The 10,617-nt window shown below is 49.2% G+C and overlaps 5 protein-coding genes across 5 annotated transcripts; 2 read left to right on the forward strand and 3 right to left on the reverse strand.

The window, feature by feature from the left end:
• Positions 1-301: 301 nt before the first annotated feature.
• Positions 302-1,984, reverse strand: LCP9604111_569 (uncharacterized protein; the record flags this gene model as incomplete). Its single annotated transcript, XM_039069416.1, has 1 exon — positions 302-1,984. The coding sequence occupies one exon, from the start codon at positions 1,982-1,984 to the stop codon at positions 302-304; it is 1,683 nt and encodes a 560-aa protein (XP_038933117.1).
• A 1,675-nt stretch (positions 1,985-3,659) lies between these two features.
• On the forward strand, positions 3,660-6,397 carry LCP9604111_572 (uncharacterized protein; the record flags this gene model as incomplete). Its single annotated transcript, XM_039069429.1, has 4 exons — positions 3,660-3,747; positions 3,890-4,377; positions 4,442-5,095; positions 5,153-6,397. 4 exons carry the CDS (start codon positions 3,660-3,662, stop codon positions 6,395-6,397), a joined length of 2,475 nt encoding a protein of 824 aa, XP_038933120.1.
• Positions 6,398-6,878: 481 nt separating this feature from the next.
• Positions 6,879-7,801, forward strand: LCP9604111_573 (putative TFIID and and SAGA complex TAF10 subunit; the record flags this gene model as incomplete). Its single annotated transcript, XM_039069440.1, has 2 exons — positions 6,879-7,157; positions 7,361-7,801. The coding sequence occupies 2 exons, from the start codon at positions 6,879-6,881 to the stop codon at positions 7,799-7,801; spliced, it is 720 nt and encodes a 239-aa protein (XP_038933121.1).
• Positions 7,802-8,337: 536 nt separating this feature from the next.
• On the reverse strand, positions 8,338-8,893 carry LCP9604111_574 (mitochondrial 37S ribosomal protein uS19m; the record flags this gene model as incomplete). The annotated part of the gene is made up of 4 exons (XM_039069451.1): positions 8,338-8,380; positions 8,475-8,657; positions 8,759-8,774; positions 8,851-8,893. 4 exons carry the CDS (start codon positions 8,891-8,893, stop codon positions 8,338-8,340), a joined length of 285 nt encoding a protein of 94 aa, XP_038933122.1.
• Positions 8,894-9,151: 258 nt separating this feature from the next.
• LCP9604111_575 (inositol polyphosphate multikinase) lies at positions 9,152-10,587 on the reverse strand (the record flags this gene model as incomplete). Its single annotated transcript, XM_039069462.1, has 2 exons — positions 9,152-10,361; positions 10,505-10,587. 2 exons carry the CDS (start codon positions 10,585-10,587, stop codon positions 9,152-9,154), a joined length of 1,293 nt encoding a protein of 430 aa, XP_038933123.1.
• Between the last annotated feature and the right edge of the window lie 30 nt (positions 10,588-10,617).

Below are 10,617 nucleotides of genomic sequence, written 5' to 3' on the forward strand. Positions count from 1 at the left end.
GGGATGAAATATTTACCTGTAAGAATAACAGAAACGAAAGACTTCGATAAAAAAAAAGGAATTGTTGAGGGGATCCAGGTGGAAGGTACAGGGTCAATGAAGAAGGAACGAGGGCTCGAGGCTATTCAGAACAGATAGAGACCAGAGTCACGAGGTCTATACTCGACGCGTCCAGCACGCGTCGATATTGGCCAGTAGCCCTAAACAGGAAGGAAGGACACTTGAGGAAGGCAGAGAGAGAAGACAACAAATTCGAAAACGAAAGAACTCCTGTCCAAAAATACGGTTACAACATAACAGCCTATACACTCTCCCGGATTTTCACAGGTTGAAGGCCACTGTGTACACCCCAATACTCCCCATTTTCCTCAGAAGGTGACATCACTTCCATGCCATCGGGTTCAATATTCCCAATCTCTTTTTTTCCCTGCCTCATCTCCCAGCTTCCGGTACGTTCATGTCCCTGTACAGCCACTCCAACTCCAGCGGCGAGACCACTGGATGCTTGCGTACTATCAGTCTTGGAGTTTCCCCATATGGGTTCACTGAACGACAAATCGGTATCACTGGCAAGTTTACTAGGACCTTTGAACCCTCCCAAGCTTCCTTTCTTGGGGTATCTTCCCTTGCGAGCACGACATATGAGGAACACAATGACTGCTGTAAGTCCAATGACAGCGAGCGTTGTAACAGCACCAATGACTCCGGCTACAGCGGGAGCCAAACCTCTATTCTTCTTCGGCTGAGATACGGTCTGGTCTAACACTCCATTGCAGAACACAGTTTCAGCGTTGCAGCGTAGGCACCATTCTTCGGTTGATGCCAGCGCAAATGTCTCCAGCTCGGAATGAAACTCAGTATATGGGATTGACGCACGACTAGGGCCGTGTCCAAAGAGGGAATACATTTCGAAGTCGGTGGTGTTGTCGGTCCCATTGTGAAGCAAGAATCTCACGTACAAATTGTCCATCCCAGGGTATGTTGGGTACAAGTTGCTGCTGTTCTCGTAGCTGTACAGCTCGAAAACAAATGAGCCACCTCGTACCAAGCGGGAGAAAAAGTTGGGTTGATGCTGGTTTGCGAGTCCCAACAGAGACGACAGGGCAACAGCTGGCTCATCACCGCCGAACAACAGAGTCATCTTCTGCCGGGTGCCACTTGCCTGGATGTTCAGATCGAAGGCTTCTAGAATGCTCGATGCCAATGTCTGCCCGGCAATTGGGCTAGCTACTCTGATCGCAGACCCGCTGGAAGATGATTGTTGGCTGTTGGTGCTCCATGCGTACTGGTCCGCCAGCGAGCGAGCACGGATGATGTCGGCGTGGTTCAGACTTTCCAACAAGCTGTCATTATGCACAACTTCATAATCCAAATATTCCGAGATTGCAACGGCATTTGTGTAAGTTGCAGAAGTATCATCGTAGGCTCCAGACAATGCCAGTTTCCATAGTTTTCTATAAAAGGCGTCTGTGTCTCGTGTGATATCCTGGGCTTCGTTACTCCCACGGTATTCGCCTTCGGCGGCATTATACATGTCACACATCGCGTGACCTTCAATCAAAATAGACTGAGGGTCGGCATTACCGACTGTAACAATCCGAGGGTATTGGTATCCGTTCAATGGCGCCTGTGTAAACGATCCGTTCGCAATTTGGCTGCTCGGTATGTTCATTGAGCCCAATGGTGGGTATAGACCCTGCATGAAGGCTTGGGCGGAACCAACAATGTTCTGATCCGTTGCCGAGAGCACAACCACATCGTTTGAGTCCAAAATTATTGGGGATATGTTCTGGATTATAGTATTAGAGCCTCCAGACACATAACGATAACGGAAATCCGATGCTGCCGTGGCGAGTTCGTTGGCTCCGTAGTCGGTCAATGTTCGAGAGCTGGTGAGCTCACTGGGCTTGCTGTCTCCGTAGACGGTAAATGCAAAGACTCCCCATACTTTCTGGATGGATTGGGAGTCTTGGGCAGAGACCATTACCGGGCCCTGAAGGGCCAGGAGAGTGATGAATAGGCTGTACATCAACATGGTCTTTCAAGCATCAAAGAACAGCAGGCCTTGACTGGATGGATGGATTGATTGACTAGCTCTATAAACTACGGGGGCAACCTCTTTGTAGTAAAGAAACTCGGACCTCCATGGTCCAGGCCTCGAATGGTATGGTAGTGTTAGGGTTACGAGGATACCAGGGAACCAGACGGTGAGATATCCGCTTTCAGGAGCCGGTAGTACTGCTAGTAGACATACCGGCTTTCTATTCGCGAATATCAAAACTCAAGGCACTCCAAGCTTTCGGGTTCTTCGGATGGTGAGGAGCAGCTGAATCTTGACGACACTATTAACCTTGCATGTAGATTCATTACGAAGTGTCAATCAAAAAGGATACTTGAGGAGTCACTGGGAGCTAGAAGTGTCTAGTCGATGTCAATAATAAACCACACAAACCACACAAACCACACACTATATATATTGAACAGTAGGATAACTTCATTCGATTTATAAATTCAGAAAGTACCATGACCGAATCTGAATTTTGTGTGGATGTTCATCACAGCTCATTTTTTCATACGATTGGTAGGCTCAAGGTTGCACACAACTTATACAGGTGGCATAGGATTGATGACGCGCACAAATTATCCGCAAAGAGAGAGTCGATGGGACTTTTATATACACCAGTCTACATAGATACCTGGGTCATAATTTACTAATTGTAGATAATAGTATACAGAACGATAGAATGCTGTTTACGGAACAAAATTCCGTCTAAAGATTATAAGTAGCGTACATGTAGGCATCACTAGTGAGCAAATCGCCAAATGTATACATAGCACGCTAGTCTTAAAACGGAACTAGCCCCCTGTGAGGTACCTGCCGACCTACAATATACGGAGTACATGTACATACCATATGTCTCTCTGGATATTGTCATGATATCTGCATATTTTGGTAGTATTTTCTCTTATGCAAGCCAGTTTGAGCCAAGAAGATTGGTAAATCTGGCCCACCCTCAGCGGCCTCGGAGATTATCTAGCTGTAGGAACTCAAGATCACAGAGATATAGATAAAGTTCCTAGAGACGATAGCAGATCTCTATGTACTCGATGGAACAATTGATTGCCTCATTCTCCTAGAGAAGATATTTATCACCTTTTTCCCGGACTGTCTTTCTTCTAAAACCTGGGCAGAATACCGAAAAATCTTCAGCGAGAGTCACTGGGCTATCGTAGATCTGATAATTGATATTATTGAATAAGAGACGGGTTTCATGCCAGGCATATAAGGTAGAACAAGTTGATGATCGTTCGAGAGACCTAAAATTAATACGAATGATGTACCTTTTGCATGGTGAACACACGAAAAAGGTACTTATGAATTGACGAGATAAACATACGCACATTTATACACTCAACCACGCAACTTCCGCCAAGGTTTCCTTCTCCCCTCTCCCCATTACCTTCCTTCCACGAACCTCCACGCATACATTTTTTTGATGTCCACGCTTCCACCCATCACCTCCGAAATTTCTACCGCCCGGCAGAAAAATCATATTTTGCTCCTCCATCCTTCTTCCGCAAGCCCTACAAATGCGCCCTACCCCTAAGCCCTCATTTCTGCTCTCGGAAGTTGATACCCCGACAGGCGCTTATTCCAAATGGTCGAGACTCGAGGCGCGCGGCCATCATTCGATGGCCAGGAAACATCCGACTTTCCTCCCTTCCCCTCTGATGGAGGTGACATTGGTAAGTGTTCTCTTCAAGCGCCTCATCCGATCGTCCCGTTCACCAGCCTCGACCACCCCCACCCATACCTATCACCCTCATCGCCAATGGGACCTCAATATAACTCTAGAATCAATACTCACCTTTTAAATCTGTATCACAGACCAAAAAGTGTCTCATTCCCTCGACGATGAGGAGCATGGATCGCCTCCGGCGGCCAAGAAGCGCCGTACAGGCGATAGCTCCAACGGTGATATTTCTCTGCCCGACGGAGTCACCTTGATGGCCGATCAGCATGGCCCTGGTCACAAAATTGAAGAAGAATTGGCCTCGGCTCTTGGCGAAGGTGTTATTGATACAGTTGAGCAGAACGTTCTCGATGTGAACCAAACTCTTCAGCATAGCACTCACAACACCCATGATTCCTCTACAGAGGTCGCCACTACCCAGGACGGCAACTCTGATCTCAATCACGACGTGGCTACAATCATCTCTGAAATCATGGATCACACAGAGCGTCAGGAGCAAACCGTTGCAATGGGACCTCAAGAACTACCACCGTCGAATGATTTCCCAGGAGCCAGAGGTTTTGCTTTCCTCAAGGCCAACTCTCACCTCAAGATTCAGAGTCTCCCTATCCTGGATAATCTTGTGAGTTGAATTGATACTATTTACACAATCTCGGCTTCCTAACATCTGGCCAATCATCTCCTAGTCGACGCAAATCTTGTCATTCCTTTCCAAAAACACCTATCAAGACCTTACTGCTATGGTTTCCGAACCTGACTCCGAAAATGGCCAGGCATATGCCACCATGCGCTCCTTATTTGACCATACAAAGCGAGTCTACACCGTCAAGCACTCATTCCTTCAGCCTACGGACCTTGAAATCACAGACCCTTCTCAAATTGATGTCATTCGCAAAGCGAACCTGGCGTCCTTTGTCTCGAGTATCTTTGGATCTCAGGAAATTGGGTTTGCGGACCTCAATGATCATTTCTTAGACGTGTTTGTCCCCGAGGGCGGTCGTTTACTGAAGGTCCAAGGTGCTCTATACCTCGAACTCAAGACACAGGCTTTCATCGCAGCCATGCATAACAAATCTCTCACCCGTACACAGCTCCTCTACAATCTGTTCCCGGACGACATGGAACAACGGTTGTTGGCGAGACGTCCTGGTACCAGGCAGCTGGCACCATCTGAGACAGATTTCGTGAATCGTCTCACCTCTCGCCGTGACATCCTTCTCAATGAGATCAACAATGAGGAAGCGCTGAATGCCCTGCCGGATAAGTATCACTGGGAAGATTTCCTCCGAGATCTCAGCTCCTACATTTCGAAGAACTTTGACGCCATCAATACCCAACAGGTTCGTTTGTTGCTCTTTATCTTCCTCAAAGATTATTTTTATGCTAAGATCATCTAGGGAAAGAAAGCCGTCAAGGGACGTCAGCCCTCGAGTTCAAATGGCGATGCTCACGAATCGCCCAACACCACCCACCAGGGTCAATTCGCACTCAACCAACAAGTTGAAGTCCCGGTGGACCGAAACATGCATGGCGACCTTGTCGCACGTGCTGCCCGAGCAGCGCAGATTGCTCTACAGGGCCATGGTCTCCGACGCTCTCAGCAGCAGTCGCAACAACAGCATCAGCAGCAACCCCAACAGACCCAGTCTCAGGCTAGTCCGTCGCCTCTACCGCAACAACCGCAACAACCCCAGCACCAACAGCCGCCACCACAGCAGCCGCAGCAACAGACGATCCAACCTGATAATCAATATCTCCATGGCTACACTGCTGCACAACAATCGCAGCCAGTTCACCAACAATATCATCATAGTCCGACCCCCCCTGGAAGTTATCAAACACAGCAGGCCTCCCCCTTGACTTTCCAGCAGAGCCCGTTACAGGCCACCTTCCAGCAATACAACCCCAATGCAGCGCAAGCTATGCAAGCTAGAGCAAATGGCATGTCCTCCAACCATGGATACATGCCGGGGATTCCCCATTACTCTCAGTCACAGCCCACTCAGGTTCTCTACGAGCGTGCCCGAATGGCCGCATCTGCAAAATCTTCTCCGACTAGCCGTAAATCTGGCCTTCCCAGTCAGCGTCGACCCTGGACCACTGAAGAAGAGAACGCGTTGATGGCCGGCCTAGACCGTGTGAAGGGGCCCCACTGGAGTCAGATTCTTGCTATGTTTGGACCTGGTGGAACGATAAGTGAAGCACTCAAAGATCGTAACCAGGTACAGCTGAAGGACAAGGCTCGCAACTTGAAACTCTTCTTCTTGAAGAGTGGAATTGAGGTCCCATACTACCTGAAGTTCGTCACCGGTGAATTGAAAACCCGCGCTCCTGCCCAGGCAGCCAAACGGGAAGCCCGTGAAAGACAGAAGAAGCAGGGCGAAGAAGACAAGGCCCATGTGGAAGGAATTAAGGGTATGATGGCCCTTGCTGGAGCTCATGGGGCACCCGTGTCGGGACACGATATGTCCGCCTCACCTAGCCTTCCACCGGATGCTAACAGCCAGTCCGTATTTGATCAAACCGCGGAACAGAACCTCATGCAGACTTTGAGCCAGGAGGTACACGGAAGTCAGTACCCTCAGCAGCATGCTCAGCCAACTCCTGATCACATCGATCCTCATATGCAGTTGGGACAGTAGAGGATTGTCATATCCAACCATTTGTCTTATTGATTTAGCTTTTTATCCGCAAGATTCATCATGTGAACTTCGGATTTGCAATTTCGTTTCGGAGTCTAGGGCTGGATTGTGATATTTGTTCCTTCGGGAACCACATTTGTTTTACTATGGGATTGCGACATTGCGCCGGACTGGGCGATTGCTTTTATTGCATCCCAATTGTATGAGTACATAGTGATACATTTCAAATAAATGATAATGAATAAAATAAACACACTCTTTAGATGTAGATAGCTTTAGATTACAATATATATGCGTTGATACATAGCGTGGTAGTCGAGGTAGGTCATCAGATGGCCCGTGCACCACCCGTGTGACTTTGAATCTCCCTATAAACGAACGTATAACCGCCGCAGCCATTGATTGGCCTTGTACTTGGAACTCTGCAGCCCAGTCTCAATTAAAGGATACTTGCAGGGTTTCCCGCCGATATTTGCCCAACATGGCCGACTCTCAAACATCGCAACCTTCCCAACCCATACCCCAGAACGGATCACAAGAGCATCCCCCTCCGACCGAATCGGAAGATAACATCAAAACTGAGCCTGATCTTGATGTTTCCATCGAAAAAGACGTCGATATGAACACCGAGAATCAGACCGAAGCGAACGCGAACACCACCGCGCCTGGCCAAGATCCCATGGCCCCCGCGCCAGAACCCTCCAAGAAGGAAACAAGCTTGCGCGAGTTCCTCGGCAAGATGGATGACTATGCACCAATTGTAAGTCATCTCTAAAACAAGACTGTAACCTCTCTGAGCTTCCCCTGATCGCCTGGTCACACGGTGGACCACGGCATCCCCGCCACCATCGATTGATCCCAAGATTTCGCGCAAGCGCATCGAAAGCGAGACCCATGATATAAAACAAAAGACCCATCGGACAATCAAGGAAAAGCAAAAAAAAACTGACCTTCGATCTCCAGATTCCCGACGCAGTCACTGCTCACTACCTCACCCTCGCCGGTCTCCCACCACCAGGCACTGGCCCCGGCCAAACCCCACCTCACCTGGCGCGACTCCTAGCGCTTGCCGCACAAAAGTTTGTCTCAGACATCGCAGCAGATTCGTACCAGTTTGCCCGAATCCGCGCCTCAAACAGCTCCTCCGCAAACAACCCCATCGGCAGTCTAGCAGCTGCGGCTGGTCTCGGTGCTCCGGCTGGCGCAGGTGGTGCCCCAGCTCCTGGCGGCGATGGTGGTAAGGGTAATAAAGCAGGCACCCATCTCGGTATCCAGCGGCCTGGATTTGGAGGTGGTGGCTCGGGTGGCTCTGGTCAGGGACGTACGGTGTTGACCATGGAAGACCTGGGAATGGCAGTCTCAGAATATGGAGTCAGCGTGAAGCGAGGCGAGTTCTACAGGTAGTACATTGATGGAAACTGCTCTTCGGGGTTTTGCATCATTTGTCTTTTGCATTTTCGGGCTTATGGCGTTTAGGTGTGCAAATGGTCCTGCGTGGCCTGGGATCATGACTGCATTGCTAGTCTGGGCTGGTGTCTGGGCGGATCCAATGGATGGCGTTTTCTCTTTTTTCTTAACTAACTTTTACTTACTAGAATCTGTGCCTGCAATGCTATAGGAACTAGTTAAGTAATGATATGAACATTTCTCATGTGTTGCTAGCTTCGAATTATGCATCAGAATCTATAAGAACACCGCAGATTGAATAAGGACTATTACTCGTTATTTGCCTTCCTATACAGGTTCTATTTGGGTATTGCACTTTATTCGCAGTTTGAATCTAGGAAAAAGAAAATTTTATATTGAACTCCGACCCAAAAGCAGCTAATGTCACAATGAATCCAACGATATATCTGTACATAGTGTCGCAAAATAAAGAGATGTAATGTAGCTCTCCTAGTACAAAGAAGTATCTGCACTAGGATGATCATGCGAGTCGTTTATTTGTTCTTAGACTGCTTGTATGTGAAGCGCTTGCGGGTCCTGTAGAGCAGATTGAATGTCAGTAAATAACCGCATCATTCTGAGCCTGCTCATCATGCTTGTGCTGAACAGACGTAGAAATATGTATACATACGCAACATATTCTCCAAGCTTCCGTCCGACCATCTCCTCTGTCACCTGGATCTCGACGTATGTCTTGCCATTGTGTACAGCAAAGCGCAGACCGACAAAGTTCGGGAGGATGGTTGCTGCGCGTTTCGTGGTGCGGATCGGGGGGGTGTTGGGTGGAGGGGGGAGGGTGCGTGGGAGAGGAAGACTGTTTTGGATAATCCAGTCAGCTTTCAATTCCAGTATGAGATGTTCCCGTTGTAAAGGTTTTGTAGGTTCGAAGGGAGGAGTTTGATTTCTGTCACGTACGGGACGATGTTTGGGCCTGTTGGAAGTATTAGCGTGTGGCCTCTTAGGAATTGATCCTGAAATAGAGATCTTCTAGATCCGACAAGACTCACCTTTCCAGACCGACCGGCCGAAAAGGGCGCGTGTGGGGAACATTTTGACTTGAGGGTTTCCGCAGTTGCGATTCCGCGATGTTGAAGATCAATGTCGAAGTCTCGGCGGGATTATGTCAGCACTTTTATAGAGGTCGTGGGCCTGGCGCGCTGAAAGAATGAATGCAATAAATTGGCTGAGTGATAAACGAAGATGTGATCTACATAGCGAATTGGACTGAAATAAAATATAATAAAAGTTGCTAGTAGTGCATCCAACGGCCGCCAGCAACTGTGGGCACATGCGATTCTATACTCCATCTCACTCTGCCAGTTCCTCAAACATCTTAACGAGGCTGCGCACACCCATGAGTAGATTCTCATCCGGGCCTTGTCCAGGGGTCCAGCTGGCATGTGCAAAATCAATCAGGCGGAGGGCGTGGACTTTAGGAGTTTCGTCCTCCTCGTCATCGTCCACGTCGGGCATCTGCATGGTTTCGGGGTCAATGCTGATATTGATAGCCTGTTGAGGCATCCCATCACCAAGCTGGACATTAACCATCTGGAAAGCTTCTTCGGGAAGTTCAAATTCCTCGTCATCTTCATCATCATCTTCTTCTTCCCGAGAACGGGTTGCTGGGGCTTTCTGTTCCTCTTCAATTGCCTGCTCCATCGCTTCTATATCTCCTTCGTAGACCACCAATACACTCGCAGAGTACATCCGGCTCTCTTTTGATTCAAGAACACGCTGCAAGTTTTTCAATTCTTCCGTCAAGCGCTGGGCGACCATTTTTGATCGGTCTATCTTGCCCGCCTTTGCGCCAGCAAGAAAGGTTTCAAAGCCTTGCTTGACATTATCCTTACTGAAGGAGCGACCGTACCACTTGTCATACCGCCGATAGCCATCCTTCTCGATGACTTCGCCTCTTTCGCCCTCTGCACCCTCGTATTTCGTAGCATACGGGTTTGTCCGATCGCCCTCATCGGTCTCCCCATTGTGGCCAGTCCAGACTTTCATGCCCGCGATGCGATATCCAACGCTAGAACTGGTGGTTTCCTTCGATACGGTATCAAGTTTCTTCCGCTTCTCGAGCGGCGCATCGTCCGCCCATAAACGCGCGCCGAGCTTAACGTCCAGCACGTTTGGCCGACGGAACCCACAGGCGATGTTCTCCAGCACGATCGACAAACCAGTATCGATTTCCTTGCCTCCAGAGGGCACCCATACTGATTCCTCCTTAGCAGGGGCAGCGCCGTCTTTGTGCGTGGCGGTTGTGTGGGATGGCGGTTGGCTAGGCTGGGAGAAATCGGCCGTTACGTCGCCGGGCTCGGAGAGGGGAAGGATGCCAGATTCTCGGGCGGCAGCAATCGCCAGCGGTTGCTGTTGTTCGGAAGATGAGAGGGATCCGACGTAGAGAGGCATGAACTCCTGTAATTCCGGGTGGAGCGCGCTGGATTCGTAGAATTCTACCTCTTGCCGCGTGCACGGTTTCGCGATCAGGGCGCCAGAGGCCGTACAGCGAACGCCGTCACTGGATAGAAATATATTGTTAGCATGGACATAAATCAAATATCGTACTCGAGTCCGCCAGTGTTGGTTTTCTTTCGCACACCCGGCTGGGTTAATTCGTGTGGGACGTCGCGTCAGGGCACAGAGCGGCGGTGTGGAACTTACTGTCCGGCAGCAGCATGGTCAAAAGGGATCAGATCCTCGCTGCCCAGCTGTGGTGTCTTTCGATTTTCTGATTTCGAAGGCATTTTGATACAATCACTCGGCTCTTATGACAT

This window comes from Penicillium roqueforti, assembly GCF_015533775.1.
Source record: "Penicillium roqueforti strain LCP96 04111 chromosome Unknown scaffold_01, whole genome shotgun sequence".
NCBI lineage: Eukaryota > Fungi > Ascomycota > Eurotiomycetes > Eurotiales > Aspergillaceae > Penicillium > Penicillium roqueforti.